This window comes from Corvus cornix, chromosome 3 (genome assembly GCF_000738735.6).
Source record: "Corvus cornix cornix isolate S_Up_H32 chromosome 3, ASM73873v5, whole genome shotgun sequence".
Classification (NCBI taxonomy): domain Eukaryota; kingdom Metazoa; phylum Chordata; class Aves; order Passeriformes; family Corvidae; genus Corvus; species Corvus cornix.
In genome coordinates, this window is record NC_047056.1 from 58,554,370 (window position 1) to 58,574,035 (window position 19,666).

At 37.8% G+C, this 19,666-nt stretch overlaps 1 protein-coding gene across 13 annotated transcripts in view; it reads right to left on the reverse strand.

Moving 5' to 3' along the window:
- EYA4 (EYA transcriptional coactivator and phosphatase 4) overlaps positions 1–19,666 on the reverse strand; it is a 140,496-nt gene that overhangs the window by 45,037 nt on the left and 75,793 nt on the right. For all 13 annotated transcript variants that reach the window (XM_039569817.1, XM_039569816.1, XM_039569811.1 and 10 more), the window contains one exon: positions 612–736. In XM_039569817.1, coding sequence (XP_039425751.1) covers positions 612–736 — 125 coding nt within the window. Of the gene's footprint in view, positions 1–611; positions 737–19,666 lie in introns of those variants that run through there.

Genomic DNA, 19,666 nt, shown 5'->3' on the forward strand with positions numbered 1-19,666 from the left:
AATTCAGCTACGGCAGAACCGATTTTCTGAAAGCATTGGAATATCTGTGTTGTAGCTGCATGGCAGTGCTGTCCCTGCAGTATCACCTACAGCAGTAATGACCAGCTACTGCTGACGGAAATCCAAAGATCCCTTTATTACAAACTTTCGTTGCCTCCCAAGAAATGGAACTGATCAGCAAAAAAAAGTTACATAAGTGTAATTTTGATGTACTTCTCTTGACAGTGATTTTAATTTAACCTAAATGCATGTAGCTCAGGGTGTAAGTGTAAATCACTACTCATCAAGGAAGTATGACACAGAAAATTCAATTTATTTCATAAACTACCAACAGGCATGAGAAAACATTTAACACTGTGTTGAAAGCAACCATTCAAAAATTTTCCTTATTTCATCTATGAACCTTGTTTCAGTTCTGCCTCTTATTTCAGTTGGTGCAAATCAAAGAAGTGATGTAGGAATTAGAAATTTACTCTTGTATGACTGCCAATGTTTCATAATTCCTGCTGGATTTATAAATGGGTATATGGTAATTCTGGAAATTATGGTAAAAATGCATATGACTAAAAACTAGCCAAATTTTCTACGTGCCAGCTGTGTCTTATACTTACCTCCTGTTCCATTTGTTGTGACTGATGTGCTACTGAGATTAGATTTATCCAGTTTGGAACTACCTGGTGCATCACTACTTCCAACAAGATTATGAGGACTTGCTAGATCCTGCATTTCCATAGACCTGTTAAAAACCAAGGTGACAGTATTAATGCATTGTGATACTATCTAAAATAAACTGCTTTTTCTGTAATAAATTTTTTTTTGTTGTTTTAATATGGAGAGTGTGAAAGGCAGCCAGATTAACAAATAAGTACAGGTTCCTTTGACATCTTTGTTTTTCACCAAACCTAGGAAAGTAGGTAACAGCAACAGTGCCACTATTTTTCACTTCTTGTTTAGGTATTATGAAGTGACACAGGCTTATGAAACTGCCACTGAAACACACTACAGAAACTCTGCATGAGGTAGCGTACATATGTGGGTGGACAGATGGAGAGATAAATGAACAAATTCAGGTACACAGGTATTTCTTAGAAGAAAATACAGAAATTAGGTAAAAAGTCAGGCGTTACATAGAAAGCCAAAACAGGAACTTCTGCCTCTCATTATCTGTATTCCAACCACCAGCAGTCACTGCATCCACACTAAATCACAGGAACAGACCATACGAGTGAACAAACAGAACTTTCATGTACATCTGGAATATTCTTTACTCCTAAATATGTGTATATTCTTCTTGGATCACTTGATATTTATTTTCTTCTGCATAATTTCTGGGAAGCTTGCAAAATGTCAAGCAGATTTAGACTGCAATGAATTCCAGCATCACAGTTACACTGCGGGCCTGTAGATGTCTTTCATGCAGTGACAACAGATCTGCCTTTCTCAGACAAAGACAGAGCAGACAAGGAGCATTTCTTAGACCGGTAATTGCAATCCAATTTGCAGTGCGTGCTCGCCTATTCCTTGCTTCATTTATATATTAATGACACAGGAATTTTTTTTCCCCAGAGAAACAATTTTGCTGTATATAAGCAAAGTTGCCAGCCCATCTGTAACAGGAGAACGATTTACCATATGTATAGTCCAAAGGCCAACAGAAAGATAGTCTTACAGGGCTGTAAAAGCCCCATTAGATTGTAGAAGGCTGAGATGGTGAGGAAAGAGATGAACAGTTGGAATGGTTCAGTTAAGACGACAGCTCCCAGGTATTCATATTATGACCAGGACAATCAATGACAAATTGTTAAGGTGACACCCAACATCTTAAGTATTTATTTCAAGTTTCACTTTGAAACTGCCTATCTTCTGTGCTCCACACATCCTCCTCTGTGGAAAAGCAAACAAACAAAACTACATTACCTTTCCATCAAATATGGGTCTGCTGTCTGAAACTGGTTTTTTTTCCCCTCCAGAAAATGAAATTATCTGGCATTTTGTGCTCCTAATTCCGCTGATCTCCTGGATGCTTTATGCCCTCACATAACATTCATTTAACCCAAGATACAGATTCAGACCTTTCATGTCTTGAATATATACAAGGAAATGTAGAAGATACTACATCTCAACTGAGAAAATTAATGAAGGCCTTACCCGAAGCCACAGGAAGCAAAGAATATCATTTACTCAAGTAAATACCTGAGTCAACCATGAGATGCACTGCTAAGTCACTGGAAGAGCCTCCCCAGCAGCACTCTGGATGAGCAGGAAAAACCTGATGTTGCTGGAGGCCATGCATCAGCAGGTAAGAATTTTACAGCCATATTCAAGGAAATGCAAAGGCATAAATTGCGACTTGAACTGTGTTGAACAAAATTTCTTCATCTAATTGTATATACATTTCTGCACATCTGTCAGCAGCGCGTTATATTTATTGTCTACTGGAAATATGATCGGTGTTAGATGAAATGAACTCAAGTTGTTTACAAGTCTGCCAGGTCTTGTTTAGCAGTTTCTGTCCAAGGATAGCAGCTAAAGGTTAAAAAAAGTCTATGAGTTTCCATCTTGTATGTATTTAAGGGAGCAGAAGAATGCTACACAAAATAAACAATGCGTGTTTCATTGCATACACAGCGTAATGCTCCCCACGTGTTCACTTGGCAGTTTTAAATATCATGATTTCCTGTTGAAGTATGATGAGCACACAGATGCCTAATGGGCAGTTCCAGGTTAGAAAGTTTACACGTGTTCTTTTTTCCCTTGGTTAGCATGAAAGTTGCAATAATTTCTTTTCAGACAAGCATATATCATTCCCAAAGATGCAAATTTCATAAGCAAAATCACTGGCTCACTTACCTAATGTATTTAAGAAGTATCCATTTTAAACACTTTTCACAGTCAAATGAATCAGGTTTTCTTAATCAAATCAGATTTTTTTAATCAGAAAATGAGGTCCACTAAGTCTCATTTTCTTGGCAAAGAATATAAACAATCAAATGTTGTAAAAGGAATACTCTTTGTTTCAAACTAGCATGAAACATTCTGTGCAGAGAAGTATTTTTATCGCCCTAATTTATTTTGTATAACAAACGGCATCCCAGTTCACAGACATGGCAAGTTAATTAACTAAAATTATTTTAAAAGTAGTGCATTCACAAATAGATAGCTTTTCTGCACAAGTAAAAAACATCTTGCACTTATTGGTAGTCTATTAAGAATAAAAAGGATATCCAAACCAATAAAAAGTTTCACAAAACCATGTGCATGCATTGTGTTATCCTGGGTGCTCCATCCTGTGTGAACAAGTACAGGGATTACTTTTACATATCCCTGTGTGATTTATTTACAGAAGTGCGCGTTACATTCCGTGTGACACATATTATTCAATTAACTTTTCTGGATGCATTTAGTTTACCTCTAGCCTAAAAAATTCTCAGGAAGATGCTACAGGCTTACTAAAATCTTATCTTTCAGTGAATGGAGGATTCAGGAAAAATGCTTAGTAAAATGGATGAAATAATTCCAACATCTTGAATTCATTTCGTCAAACTAAATGTTTATCAGAGTCCTGCTTTCACTGACTTAATCAGAAGCAGGTTCAGGTTCAGTATGTGCTTTCCTGCACTAAAAAAATTTTAAAAGAAATCTCTGAAGGAGTAATTAATACTTCTAAGTTCATGCAGCTATTTATTAAAAACTGCTTTCTAGTAAATGCGGTGCGTTCCAATTTAGATGGAATAAAGTTTATTGTTAAAGGTGCTTAAAAAACTACACTGTACAATTTTATTTTACATATTTTGTTTCTCTGCCAGGCACATAACTGAGCTTTAGTTTTCCCCCTCCTGTGACGTCTCAGACTGCTTTTTAGAATAATTAAGTAAAATTCTACATTGTATAAAAAGATACATTTTGACAGAAAATTGATTGCTTGGTAAGAAGATGTTTTAATTATATCTTGATTGTTTGAAGAAGGTTTGCATTATTCCCAGCTTCTGAGCAAAAACCTGAAACCTGGCAAGCCAGACTTGTCTTTTATTCTGCTTTGGTTGTGCTTAAAGTCTTTGAAAGTTGGTATTTGCATGTGCTTAGTGGATCATTTCAGAGGCTTACTAGAAAACTCTCTAAAATATCCCATTTCACAGAACTGTCTCCCAGATCTCAGTGGGCTTTAACTCCAACCTGTGGACAGCCCTACCCAACTGAGGACGGTTTGAATCAAAAATATATCTGTGTGGGAATTCTGAGCCTTCCCCATTAGAGCATATCCTGTTGCCTGGCTTGGAGTTGTATCTTTTCAAGGGTTAGCCTATGCTCAGAAGTGGATTAAGGAACAGCATCCAAAGAGGCAAATTCCACCCTCTTCTGTCCCATCTTTACAAGTGTGGATGAACAGAACTTGTGTCCTACCCCAGACCACCAGAGTGCACAGCCCAGCACCATAACCCAACCTTGCACAGGAAGGTGTAACTAGGACTAATGATTGCCCCACGTGACAACTGCATCTCTGTACTTCTGTATAGCTTTCACTTGTGTTGTTTTAAAGGTAAAAAGCTTAAGCCTTGCTTCTATGATTGTGTTTTTAAAATTCCTCTATTTTCCCCCTTCGTTACAATCACATATCCATTTGTGCACTGCATTTTTTCAGCAGAGATAAAATTTATTTTCAGAAAATCTGGGTTGTTATAACTCTGTTATCCATCTGAATTTCCAGTTTAACTATTATGAAGGTGGCCTAAGAGCTGGGTCCTTCCACAGCTTGTAACTAGCTTGATTATTTACTAATTCTACAAGTAGAACATATTTACATAATTTTCTTGAAAGACATGATGTTTTAAAATGTAACCTTTTTGCTACATAATCCAGTTCAAACTTTTTTACCAACAAGACCAAAAGTATGAAATAATTTATCAAAGATTTATAAAGGAATAAATATTCTAACATGAAAACAAAGTACTTCAAATGCCAGCCTAACTGGACATTTTACAAATACCAATTCTGTGCAGAATTTGAAGCAAATCCAAATTACAGCAGAACTGAAAGAAGGACTAGATGGAGGCTACTTAAAATTGAATAATTTAATTTAGTTTATAAATAATCATAACAAAAATTTTTAAAGTATTTTAAAGTATTTGATAGGAAATTTGCCACATACGTTTCTTTAGCAGAATCTCACTAAACTTCATTGTGGCAAAAATGTACATTATTATTTTTATTGCTGCTGTTATTATTATTACTTCTATTATTATTATTGTTGTTAGGTTAGTTTCCCCCTGCTTTTCTTGTATCCCTCCCATCATAACCCCAGTTCTTAAACAGTCCATACTTTCTCACAGAAACCTGGGGTCTTGTCCAGTTAAATAGCAGCTACCTTGTTCTGAAATGAAACAAACATGGAATTTCTCTTTGTTTAAAATCAACTTCTAGTGCAATAGGAAAGTTGGATAAGAGAACTGTTCAAACTCAGCTAACTCTGCTTCCTACTTGTATCAGCTCAGCTCTCAGACCTACTGCACTGTTTTGAAGACAAGTGGAGTAATTTCTTTTTCCATTTCCCACATAAATTTTTTTAGGCAGATCTTTCAGCCATGTCCTGAACAGGACTAGTGAGCTCACCTCTCTTTCATACACAGTCTGAACTAGCTTACACAAGCCTTTATTCTGATGAAAACAATCAAAATGGATGCGCAAACACAAATGTCATTTGTTCGATCTACATAAAATCTGCGACAAAGTTTAAAACAATCAATAATTTAGAGAACACCATATTTATAAAGGGCTTTCTTCTGTTTTGGATTTTTGTTTTGTTTGGTTTTTTTAAAACTGCATTTATACATTACATTCATAATTAAGCCAGATGTTTTTCATGTTTACTCTTGCGTGCAAGGACTGTAAATAATGCAATTAAAAAGAAGTTACACCAACCCTTTCAAAGACTACAGTGGGCACTAAGAAAGGTGAAGAGAGAGGGATTCTGGATGATGAACAAGTTTCCAAGGAATATACAGTTGTATACAAATACAGGTACACCAACACACAGATACATCCAGTCTTATAATAATTCTTTGGTCCTCAATATACACATGGACATGTGTCTAAATGTATGCACAAGAGAAAACTTCCCAACACCTTTCCACGGAAGATCTCTGACATAGTACAACACAACACAGAGCTGAAGAAAATTCCTCAAAGGAGTAACATTTCCAGTCATTTCACCAACCCCAAAATACAAGCTAGTATTTTCTTTTCCAGGTGCTTTTACACTGTATTTGACAGCCTTTGTAATTTTTTATTTTGTCACTGTAAAAGGTAAGGAAGGAAGTGCAAAACCAATGAGGTAAGTTTGTTCCATTGAGATGACTACCTCTCTTGTTTTCCCTGGCTCATCAAGCCCACCTATAGATCTTCTTAAGCTTTGTAGATGGCCAAAAAACAGAACTTTTGCTATTCTAGGCACAATATCGCAAAAGCTGCCCCTCCAACACACAATTTCTGGGAGCTTGCCAGAGTTAAAAACAAATAATAGGACTGGACACTAGCAAGACCTCCTTCCCACTCTCCTTGAGGCCTCCTTGCTTAACTTGTAAAGCGATACAGTGCTAAGAAACAGTAAAATAATGTCATGTTATATTGATAAAACCAGCAAATGCTCCTCAGAGTTTTATTTTATTACTTTTTATTTTTTAACAGTAGAGAAAACAAGTGCTAAACTTTTTGCAACCGTTTGGGGATAGGAAGTAGATTACAGCTGTATAATTTCTGTTTCTTGTGTGTTTGCAAGTACAGTGTCAGCATTCATATCAAAAAAGTAGTGGAAAGAGGCAAAAGCAAAGTCACATTGGTATTCCAAAAATAAAAATACTTCTGTCAATCTACAACCAAAGTCCGACAGAGGGTATCGAAGAGAGGCAACCTTAGTGAAACAAATAATTAGAACATCCAAGTTTTTCTACCATGTTAAGGAATACCACATAGGTAATAAAAATATCACAAGGTAGAACTTTGCAAAACTGTAAGTATAAAGTAAGGACTGTAGTAGACTCTCTATGGACTATTTAATACAATGGATATGGAATATCACCATGCAGCTTCCCAGCACATGAGTTCAAGCTCACAGGGAAAGAACCCATACCCAGATATTGCAATAACTGCACCATGGAGAAGGTCCTTCTAGTACAAAGGAACAATCATTTGAGGAAAATTCAAAAGTGCCTGATTTTGTTTAACAGCTTTTTCGATCCCAAATAAACTGCTTGTCTTACAGAGGATGGGACTCCTTAGATAATTCTTTGGGGCATAAAGGGGCACAGGTTGTGATTGCTTTTCAGTTTTTCTTTCCTGCCTATTGTCCTCTTGACTATTCAAGCTCTAATACCAGGAGAAAAAACCCTCTTGCAGACAGAGCTGTCTGACAGGCAGACAGTGTTAGTGCCTGGGATGCACTTGAGGCAGAGGGCTCAGCCGAGAACGTGGGCAAGCAGGTTTGGTGACAAAGGCCGTCACTGTAGCTTGCCCCCTCACACCATTCACAGCTAGAAAAAAGGACATCTATTTTAACAGTGCTGCAGCTTCTTCCTCTCCCCCCATGCCCATTTCCCCAGTTAAGCTTTTGCTATCACCCTCCCTTTTTTGACCCTGTCACCTTGAGCTTCTCTGTGCTTCCTAACAATTAGGTGTAGATATTTTTTGTCTTTATTAAATCTATGCTTCTCTCTTTTCTCACTGCATGAACAACTGCCAAAGGCTGAAGCTTTTGTTAATCTAGTATATGGCTACTGCTATAATAATAAGATATTATTTTTTTACTGAAAGGGATATATGTATTTGTTCTTTGTGACTCAGATGAGAAGATATGAATAAATACTGTGAAAGATAATTGCTTACAAATTCAAGTTTATTTTTGCCAGAAAGAAAAACTGGTGTTCTTGTGCCTGGAAGTGAAAAGTTTAGGTTTGCTCTCATGATGATTAAACACACCAATGAGTTTAGACAGGCTAGATTGTTGTGCTATATAATTGCTGAAAACTACTCTTTGCTTAAAGGTCAGTAACTGCATGGTTTTCCTTCTTTCTGATTGACTGACACATTTTATTTCAGTTTAATGTCATTTCATGTGGTTTCCAGAAAACCACAGAAAACAGTCTATTGTAGTGCAGTTCAGTCAGCCACAAATCCACATTACATTAATTTATCACTGCTTTCACTTTTATTGGGAATGAATGTCATTTCCCTGTCACAATTAAAAGACAATGTAAAATTAATTTGGATTTCCACACTTTTGGATAAAACATAGAATAATATCTAGGAGCCATTTCTGGATTTTCCTGTTGGACATGTAGCTGACTTGTCCAAAGCCAACAAGGATTAAAATAAATAAATAAAAATCAAGACAAATCAGTGGAACATACTAAGTTATTTGCCCCAGCATAAACTTCCAGGCCACCCTCTCTATTCTAAGGAGGTTGTTCAATTACAAAACACAGATTCAGAGTAGGGAAATAAGCAGGCTGACACTGAAAAGGTAAGTAATGGGAGGCACTTTTTGTCCATATGCTTCTCTTCCACCTTTTCTCTCCACTCTGAAGTTTAAGATTGGTTTGAGTTGATGAAGGCAAATGATAGTTTTATACGGGAAACTGTTACACTGTGATATAATAAACTGATGCACACACAAAAAGCAAAGCTGTGCAGAGCAATACCTTTCGGCCAGCTGGATCCCAGCCTTTGAGATCTCTTTTCTGGACTATGTGACAGCCACAGTTTTGATGGGATGCAATTTTAGCTCGTGGTTTACACTCCAGTCACTGGAGGAAGTATCTGGAAAGAAGTAATGTGGTGTCTGAATAGATAATTCCCATCTTCTTGTGGAAAAAGGCAGCTGGTTGGAGAAAACCAGTCCAGGAGCCAGAGAGACAGCATCTAAACTATAAGTGTCAAGGACCAGGGACTGAAGGAATGGCAGACAGAAGGGCTGGGTGGTCAATTCTCTTACTACATGTACAGGCTGAGGCTGGCCCATCCCAAGCCTGGGCATGTGAACAGAAAACACATAAAGGTACACAGGCACCTGCTACTTAAAAAAAAGAAAAAAAAAAATACTGAAGTGGGTTTTGAAGTCCTTATGTGAGTATTTAAATAAACCAAAAATGAATATGACACCACTGTTCCATGGGGAGCTTGTCAAGTATCCAAATTACATGAAATATAAACTACCAGTTTACAGATACATAAGATCTAAATGCAAGTCTTTGGACCACAGGGCCGCATTTTCAAAGAGTAGTTCACCCAACAGCTTCTGATCACTTCCAGATGTGACGGGCACTTGCAAATGATGTGGTTCTGACAACATGATGTGCTGTGTCATAAACAAATAACAAACACTTCTGTGGAGATGGTTGGAATGCAAACAGCAAGCCTGTGGCCTTCCCCCCACTTCTGCCACCACTTCTGCAGAACAACTGCTCAGAGTCACATCTGAAAAATCTGCTGGAAATTTCAGCATCCCTTCTACATCTGTGACAGATGATCTGGCTGGACCTAAGGTAACAAACCCAGTGACTGAAGAATCTCACAGTCTTTGGTGGTTTTGAGTTTGATTTGAGAAACAAAACCTGTTTCTCATATATAGAGAGGAATGTGGAGATGACCAGCTCTGCCAATTACTAGCCTGTTGCTAATATATCCATTGTAAAACACAGCCTTCAAAATGACACTGCTTACTGCAGTGAAATTATTATGAATTTAAATATAATAATGTCAACTCTATTCATGTCAGACAATATTTAAGCAAATCTAAAATTGGGAAATCAGGGATGAAGGGCTGGGAGTTTTGCTGTTGGCTTCAGCGTAACCTGGACTGCATGATGTAAGTGTGAGCTCATATTTTCATTAAAAAAAGAGCAAGGGGAAGGTTGTGTCTGACTCACCCTAAATTGAGATGTCTGTTGTATTTCAAACTAGTTATTGTAACATGGTTCTTCTTCAGCAGGAAATGTCCAAAGGGAAAGAAGCTCTTTCAGGTGTGCTGTATTAAGAGTGACCATACCTCATTTCAATGTAATTTCTTTAGCCACCAGTACAGGGGCATTGCAAGAACTTCATCAGCTTCCAGAAAGGACGAGTTATGATGACAGACTAGGCAGAATACAGGAGTTGCCAAAAGCTTGTATTTTCATTCTCTATTCATATTTTAATGCAAACATTCTGAATCTTCTCTTGGTAAATATAAAATGCAGAGAGTTACTGGCAAGCAGTCCTAACGTGGGAAACATTAACACATCTCACTTTTAACAGTGAAGTTCCCCTTGTAAGTTAAACCCGATCTGAATCTTGGCTCCCAAGACAAATATTCTGTAGTTTACCTCATGTGGAGCACATTATGTTTGGCTCCAAAAGAGTTTGTGTCAAAAGCAATTATTTCTGTTCTCTAATCGCAGTCCCAACAATGAGTTTGGTTTAGAATATAAAACAAATATATGCAACTTGCTGACTGCCTGATGCCTTAACTGCTTCAGCATCTGATCACTGCTGTAAGGTATAGCTGAGCACATCCATTCTGGATGGCAAGGTACACTAGGTGTGTTGCACATATCCCTTGTCATTTTGCCCAGGGTGACCTTATTGCCTGGAAGAATCTGAAAGAACTTTCCATAACTAATTACACTCAAAACAAATTCTGGTATTCTGAGCAAGAAAAGGATGATGCTCTGATAAATGCACCAATGCTGGCTGTTCTTTACAATTGATATAAAATGACTACACTTCATTTTGCTTTACTGTTTGATTTCCCCAAGTTATTTTATAATTTGAAACTTAAAGCATACACACCTTTTTCATCTGGGGTGAAGTAGGTGACTTTTCTAAGACTTAATAAATACGTGTCGCTGAGAGCTCTGGGGCACAGTTCCCCTTCCCTGAATTATCCCCTGGGGCCACAAGAAGGGGCAGGTAGCAGCTGCAAATCTGTAACACCTCCAGTTCCAGCTCAGCCTGCATGCAGATAACCCAGCCACCAGGCCAGGGCATGCCTGCCTGCCTGGCCAGAGTCATAGGAGTGGGGCGCCAGCAGAGCCACCGCTCCAGCCCTCACTGCCTCAGCACACACAGAGCAGCCCTGGGAACCAGCCTGTCTGCTGGTAACCCTCATTTATATCTCCCTCTGATCAAAACACAGTTTACACCAAATGATTGGATCCCAACAAGACTTCTGACATAATGCTTAGCCTTTTAAAATCATTACATATCCACTTCTGTCCAAGTACTGAGAGAAAAACAAGGTGGCAGGAAACAAGCCCTGCAGTGCTGTTGGTTTTTAAGTCCACCCACGTCCACGTTGCAGATGTAAGACCGCAACTTTACTGCATTTAGCACAGGTTCCCCACTGGTTCCCCAAGAACCTGGTTTGCGAGACAGGGCAGGGTGCGAGGTGTTCATAACAATATGATTGCTTTTTATGATACAATTATTCTTGTTTCTCAGCAAATGCTAAAGTATTGCTGTTGGGAAACATGGTATAATAATGAAATGCTAAGAGGGATGAATGTTCTTCTCTGGTACTATTTTGAGAAAGTCATGAAAAGCACTACATCTTTGAGAGCACAGGGGTTTATTTTCTATTTAATTTAATCTACATAATTAGAAGGAAAATAAGACATAAGCCTGAAATAACATAGGAATAAAGCATGATCTTATGTCTAGTCACCTGCCAATTACTTCTACACTGAAAAGCAAATAAAATCCCAAAACCCTTAAAAATTAAAGTGACAGAGATTTAGTTGTAAATTGAAACAGAACTTAAATGGAATTCATCAAACAGGATGTTCTCCCTCTCTGCCCTCTTCTGCGCTTGCGCCATACAATAAATAATTCTGTTAAAAAGTTGATCTGTGGAATTGCTTTATTTATTTGGGCACTGCATATGCCTTTCTCCATAGCTCTGCCAAACATACCTTCCCACAGACTTGCTGCTTCAGTCCTGGGCCTCTCTTAAATGGCAGACACAAATCCCCTATGAATTAGATTGAGACCATCTTGCTAATTTTCACATTTAACCAAATCCGGATTTGAACTTATATTTTCAAAGGTGGATGGCTAGTGGAAGGCAAGTATATTTCATGCTTCAAGGGGAGGTAAAGTTACTTCTGCTCTACAAGTGACATTAAGAAATTCCCAGAGAAATTTGACAATAATATGAACTCAGATCACAGTAAATTACATCACTTGGAAGCTAAACTGGAGAACTAAGTCCAGAATTGCCAACAAAACTCAAGACACACATTAGAATATATGGAAAGCTTTGCGATGACTAACAGAAAGGAGCCTGCACAGGCATCTTGTGAGACTCATAAAGAACTTTATCAGTTTAGTTTTTTTAATAAAAGTATTCAAAAGGAGAAGATAGAACAGACAGACCATCTGCAATGTAACCACATAAAAGACCCCTGGGCAAATCCAAACCCATTAGCAGAAGTGCTTGACAAATCTGCCAAAGAGCCAGATGCTGCTTATGGAGCAGCCTCTTTCCCTCCTTGTCATATGGATCCTTTGACTTCTGTTCCCAGAGGAGAACAACACTGACTGTTGCTCAGACTAAGCTGCGTGTGGAGGGAGCTCAGGTACAGAACTGCTCTCTGATAAGGCTGTCTTAACATAAGGAGGGGAGGCAAAGCCTAAAATATTACAACAGGTTTAACACACATTTGTGTAATATGTGGAAGATGCAGATGTTAGAAAAAAAGAAAGCAAACTTGGAATTACCTTATTTGCATGTGGTCTCTTTATCCGGATTTTTTTTTGTTCATTCTTGTCCTTAGCTGGGATAGAGTTAATTTCTTCTCAGTAGCTGTTGCAGTGCTGTTTTGGATTCAGCATGAGAATGTTTTGGTTTTGGTAAGTCGTGTTTATCCCAAGTCAGGGACTTTTTCCTTTTACATCTCATGCTCTGCCAGTGAGGAGGTATGCAAAAAAGGCTGGGAGGGACCATAACGGGGACAAGTGACCTGAATGGGCCAAAGGGATATTCCACACCATAGAATATCACGCCCAGTATATAAACTGGAGGAGTTATCTGGAAGTGGGAATTATCTGAGTTCTGGGAAAGGGTCTGGCATTAGTCAGCAGACAGTGAGGAACTCTACTCTGCATCACTTTTTTGTAGTGTTTAGGGTTTGGGGTTTTTTTTATTATCATTTATTATTATTATTTACTGTTATTACATATTCTACTTTTTTCAATTATTAAATTGTTTTATCTCAAGCTACAAGTTTTACTTTTGATTCTTGTCACCATTCCACTGGGGTGGGTGTGTGGGGGATGAGGTGAGAGAGAGGTTGCATGGTGCTTGGTTGCTAGCTGGGCATAAACCATGACAATTCTATTTTTATTTCCTACTTATTTTTTCTCTAATGACTGGTCAAGGCCTTGCAGGAAGGCAAAGAGGTGAATTGTGATATGTTAAATATGAGCACAGCATACTAACTGCATGGTGTTAGTTAAATGCTTACTGAGTACATAAGACTGACTGATGGCATTTAAAACATGAAACATCTAGCCAAGAAATTACACTTAAAAATATTTGAGGAAAAATGTGATTCATATAAAAATCAACCTGCACCCATCTCAGAACAAGTGATTTGGATCTCAACGGCCATTTTCTTTTCATTGTCTACATTCTTCTCAGAATTTTTCCAGTGCAAAGTAGGTGGAATCAAATACTTTTACTATTCAGGCTCACCAATGGTAAAATATATTTAGAGTATACAAGAGGTCAAAGAAGCTGGAACAGAGTCTGAATTAGTTCTCCTGTGTACTGCTGTAATGTGATATGACAGAGAAGAAAATAGACCACAGGAGAAAGAAACAGAGCTCCTTCTCATTGTGATTACTTGTGCTGCACACGTAAGAAGAACAAACACTGTCATTTTATGGCTCAAAATCCAGTTAAATTTTAGGATAAGACTTTAAGACACTACTGGATTAAGCAAAAACATTTGCAGGCGTAATCTTAGGTTATCTTCTTTCACTCAAAACCAGTATTTATCCTATCTAAGATATTCCTGAAGATTCAACAATTATAAAAGTTTGATGGATATATTAATTAATACAGAAATCCTGCTCTCTTTAACAAACTCAAAAATCACAAGGCACTTTGATCTCCAAAATCTCCAAATTACTTCCACTAACACTTCTGTTAAAATCTTGGTTATCAATTTTTTTTCCTATGTTGTGATATAAATTATAAAAAAAAATGTCTCAAAACTTGGGTTTTGTTGTTTTCATTTACTCCAAAGTCTGACCCACCATTGACTCAGGTTAATGGAAGTCTTATCACTGACATGATCTGGCTTGGGATCACAGGGATAAATTATTATTAATATCATAGAAAGTATGTTATGCCCAGTATTAACCAAAAACCCGAGGAATTTTTAACAGACATGAAATATAAAAAATACATTACTTTTGTTATTATAAGCCACAGGGATCCGTTAATATAAACCATTAAAATACTTCCCTGTGATGTCATCAGTTACCATCTATTTGCACTCTAAATAGATTATTGTAATTTCTGTAAACACATCATATATATTTTTAGAACTCCTTGGGGGCTTCATCCGGAGCCAACACAAACTGATGGACAGACAGTGACCAGCTTCAATAGGCCTTGGGTAATCAGTAGACTGAGTTTCTAAAGTTAAGGAATGAGTGCTCAGAAGGCTGAGAGGTACCACACAGACTATTCCAAAAATAGGAGAGACTTGTGTTGCCTGAAAACTACATGCCTGAAAATAAAATTTTCACACAGCAAAGCAACTACTCCTGGTAGGAACTGTAGTGCAATTGTCGTGGTTGCTGTATGCCATTCAGCCACACGTATGTGAAGAGTGATCTCCCCAACCATGTTACTTTGATTGATTCCAACTGCCTAAGTGGCATGCAGACTAAATGAGTGCACCAAAACTTTAATAAGTAACAGATTTGTATAAAACGTCCTCTGCAAGCTAAGCCTGTGTGTCCCAGAATGTAGTCTTTGTGAGAAATCTTATTCCACAATGTAGTTATTTTAAAATTGGAAAATTGTCGTATGATTTTTGCCAGTCACTGTCTTGACTGAGAAGTCTGGGCTTGATCCTGCCAAACATTTCTCTTAGGTGAAGTGTTTATAATTGTAGTGGCCTCATTGACAGGAATTCTATACTCTGGCATATACCATCCCCTTCCAGTCCCCAAAATTACTTGTGGCAATATTTCAATTTAATTATTCTGTCTTTTCACAGCAAATTTGTTTTGCTGTGTCTGTTCTTCCTTATAGTTTACCCCAAGCTCAAGAAATACCAAAAGCTAGTAAAAAAGACATTTTTCCTGGCTAAAGAATAATCTTATTTTTGCAGGTGTTCCCTGCTGGAATTGACCGGTTTTGCAGAAACACTGTATCTATAAAATTGAAAGAAATGCTTTCATTGCCTTGGTTCATATTGTGTATCTAGCTGGTCTTAAAATAAATCAGCAGAGCAACAGGTGATTGCTGGTGGAGTCTGCATGTTTGCTCAGGAGCAGAGGGACACAGTAAGCTGTCAATTGAAAGAAGCTCAAATAAATGGCATTTCAGAAGTGCCTACCTTACATGTCCACTTCAGGATGAGATGAATCTCACCATCAAAGTCTAAATCAGAGCCCTCTCAGTAACTCATTTCCTCAAATGAAGCCCATTTATTACATCATTATGATCTACAGACTATTCACTATGGAATACAATGGAGCTACACTTCCACTGACTCAGAAAAGCATTATCCTCTGGCCAAGATAAGCTACATATGGTTCACAAGGCAACAAACCCTCACTTTCTAAAAAAATTCTAAGATATGTATGAGAAGAAAATTAGGGAGCCTAATGCATTTAAACAATACATATGAAAGCTAGGTAGACTGGTTTGCTCATTTTTACTGCACAACCAGTGCTATTTATTTTTTCTATTATAACTGCTGAAACTTTAATCACAATTTCCATATCTATTACTGGATTTTCTTGCTCAGCAGCTCAATTGCAAGCTCCTCTTAACTATGTAGCAATAACACTGTTCATCTCTTGTACTGCAAATGAATGGGAAGGTACTGTTGGTCCCACTCTACCAGGAACTGGTACACAGAGGGTCAACGGTTTTCAGAATCATGGGAAAAGCATGAAATCCTCATCACAGAATCTTTCAGATGCCTGTAAAGCTTGGATTCGGGCTGAGGAGTCTACAGGGTTAGATCTGGTAAACATGGGCCAGCCAATGCCTGACTGAAAGAACGAACAATCACTGCAATCATTCTGAGACAACTGTTAAGGTCTTGTTGAGGGAATTAGTAGGTGAAAGAAATCTCAGGTGTATTTTAGTTGAAACTGCTGAGAATGAAGTTCTGGTGATCTGGTTGTCAGGAATAGGATGCAGAAGATACATGTCACTTTTCTTTTTTTAAGTGTATGAATGGTCATGGAAACACTGTTTGGTAATGCACACATGCAGCATTAGCATAGTTCAGATACAGTAAACATAGTGAGCTTTGCATCCACAACAGTGTGCCCAAACTGCAGAGGAAACAAACTTTGGTCAAGTGAACTGAATGAGAAAAGTGTGGTAGCTCTCACTGACATTCAATACCATCTATTTGTTCGTGAATGCATTAATGACAATAATGTCTCTGGACATGTATGTGCACTCATATCCTTACCAATGAAAAATCATGCGTGGGTATCAAAGTGAGACCACTGAGAAAATGTGAAAGCCTATTTCTCATGCAAAAGCTTTAAGAGAGAGACTTTTAAGATGAAACAGAAACATGAATTCGTATCTTTTAACTCTTACTATGTGATGCACATAGAAGCATGGATGTTGAAGAACAGGACAGCAATCATCTGATTAACAACTGCAATCTATGCTAATAACCTCACTGAAACCCATATTAAATTGAAATATTGGAGACCTTTTTTAAACACATAAAAAAAATCCCTGTGCTCTTTTTTGGATAACTGCTTTATCTGGAAACTGAGCCTGTGTGTATGATTCAATATTTACCAGTGATCGTCACTGGTGAATTTGTAGTTTGGTAATGCATGGGGACGAACCTTATCTAGCTGGTGTTAGTCCAGTAACTATAGTGCCTCTGATTGTCACTGTTCTTACAGCATCTGATAAAGTTTTAAATGTGAGGATTTGCTTAAGACTGGCTTCATTCCCTTTTCCTTTGCTTATAGAATTTTTTTAAAAAGTCTGTAAAGGAAAAGCCAGGAAGAATGGGTATTACTGGAAATATTTGATCCACAGGTTTGTAGTAAAAATCCTGCAATAAAATGGAGGGCTTCTTGCTCTACAGGGCTTAGTTTTAAGTCACTAATACAAAGATGCATTGCCCTTCTGCAAATACACAAGTAATGTATTTTTGACACCACTATGTATTTTCCTAAGTTGATTTGTCAGCTAACTTTTATCCCAAACTTACAAAAATACTCAAAAATCTTCAAGTTTTCTCTTTCTTCCTATAGATATCTTCATCACAATATAAATATCATAGTTTAAAGAGGGAAAGTATGTGAACTATTCCTCTGTCCTCCTTTACCTTTCCAGGAAAAAAAGAAACTGTATTTAAACGGTCAGAAAAATCTCTTCTTTCTTCTACAGAGTCTTCCATCCTCTCCAGATGGTAAAATACCATGATTTTTTTCCCTATAATCAGTGAACTTTGAGGAAGCAGTAGAAGACCCTGCTGAATATCCATTTGCAGTAACATCCTCTCCCTCCTTTCTTTTCTCTCCTCGCTGTCTCATTTTATAGCCCAGAAAAACCAATACTTGCTCTCATTTCTCAGTTACTGACATGACTTTGGTGTTACAGTGGAATCTCTGGCAGGTCTGGTGGTATGGAAAGGAGGATTTGGGGGTAGCAGAGATGCATTCATGAAGCAGACTACTGTCTCAAAGAAAGATGCTGTCCGAGGAGGTGTGGCCAAATAGAACATGCTGTTGCTGAGTGTGAGCGGGAATTTAAGACTTTGTATTTATCATTTTATCAGACTTCAGAATCACATATTCTATCATTTCCTCAGGTCACATGGTATGAGGCTTTAAGTGTAGCTTACAGGTTTCAGGGCAACAATGCTTCCTTATTAAAATTAAAATGGCTTTTTTAATTATCTAAGTAAAAAGGAACGTCATTGATAACTGCAAACGAGTTAACTTTCAAGGACTGCTCTAGACTTCAGCAATTCTTGTATGACATTATATTTCATGTAGCAGCTGTTCAGCACACTCAGGATTGATACCATTTTAAAGTTACCCATCACATAAGAAAATTAAGAGCAATGCGTATTTGTAGGCTCTGAACACAGGAACTTCTCTCCCTAGCCTTGCTAGTGAATTTGATACAGGGCCAGCATGTCAGAGTTGTCCATCATGATACTCCTGCCTGCTCCAGACTTGTGGTAGAACAGTTGGCACGTCCCAAGTATTCACTGCCTCTGTGTCACACACCAATATCCCCAGAAAGCATTTTGCGTGACTGGATGACTAACCAGTCTTGCAGGGTGAGTTTGACTTTTACTACATAACTATGAAGAAAGAATGCCATAATAGTGATACAGCCATAATAACACCACTATAAGGTATAATGTCACCACTTAGGTGAAGTATTCACAACCCCTTCATAGGGATTTGATAAAAATAACTCCCATGAAACTCTGACAGAATTTGTAAGACAAAGCTGTTTGTGAATCAAAATGCCTGTCAGTGACACTGAAGAGTCATATGTTTCCTTTTGTCTTTACAACTCGCCTATCCACCATAATTTCAATTCTTAACTACACTTCCCTCTCCCTCTGTGCACTTTACCTGTTTGTTAAGAAAACAGCCATTTTCTATAAATAAATGTTGGCGAGATTGATTTTTACTGCATGTATAACTGGTTACTTCTGAAAAGCATTTTTTGATATGCTGTATGGGTTAGTACATCCCTTAAAAAAATTTAGTAGTCACATCTGCAGTATGAATGTTTCTTTCTAAAAGACAAACCCAGGCCAAGCAAGACAAAGAATCTGCTGATACACACATGTCACTCCAAGAATTCTCCTGACAAAGTTCCCACACCCAATTTAATTACTTCCCTACTGTAAAAACACTTTCCATCTGCATTTATTGTAATAGTTTCAAATCCAAAACTAACAGACTATAAAGCTAGCTAAATAAATGAATGATATTGGCCTTAGGTCCCAAGCCAGGAGCTATTCTGTAAGGCTGTGTGTCTCTTCATTTTTATGCTGATGTTTCATTTTATGTGCAGTGTTTTCACTTAAGCCTTGTTTAGAGAAGAATTACCTTGCTCCAGGCTCTAGAGCGTGATGCGCCACACAGAGCCCTCTAGTGATGCTCCAGCCCGAGGTCTGTCAGAGATTCCCCTCCAAGACCAAACTTACATTGTGACCAAAAAATCCCACTTCAGGCTGTATATGCAGCAGAGCACATGCTCAGGCTAGGAACACTAATTTCAACTCTATCTGATATTTCCTCAAACTGAGGCTGCAGAGCTCAAAATGAAAAGTGTTTCTGTTTGAAAATGCACTTTAAAACTACCAGATTTAGCCTTCTGACTGACTATTTGTAACATGGGTTCTCTTGCACATTTGGGAGAAAAAAGTATCTTATTCCT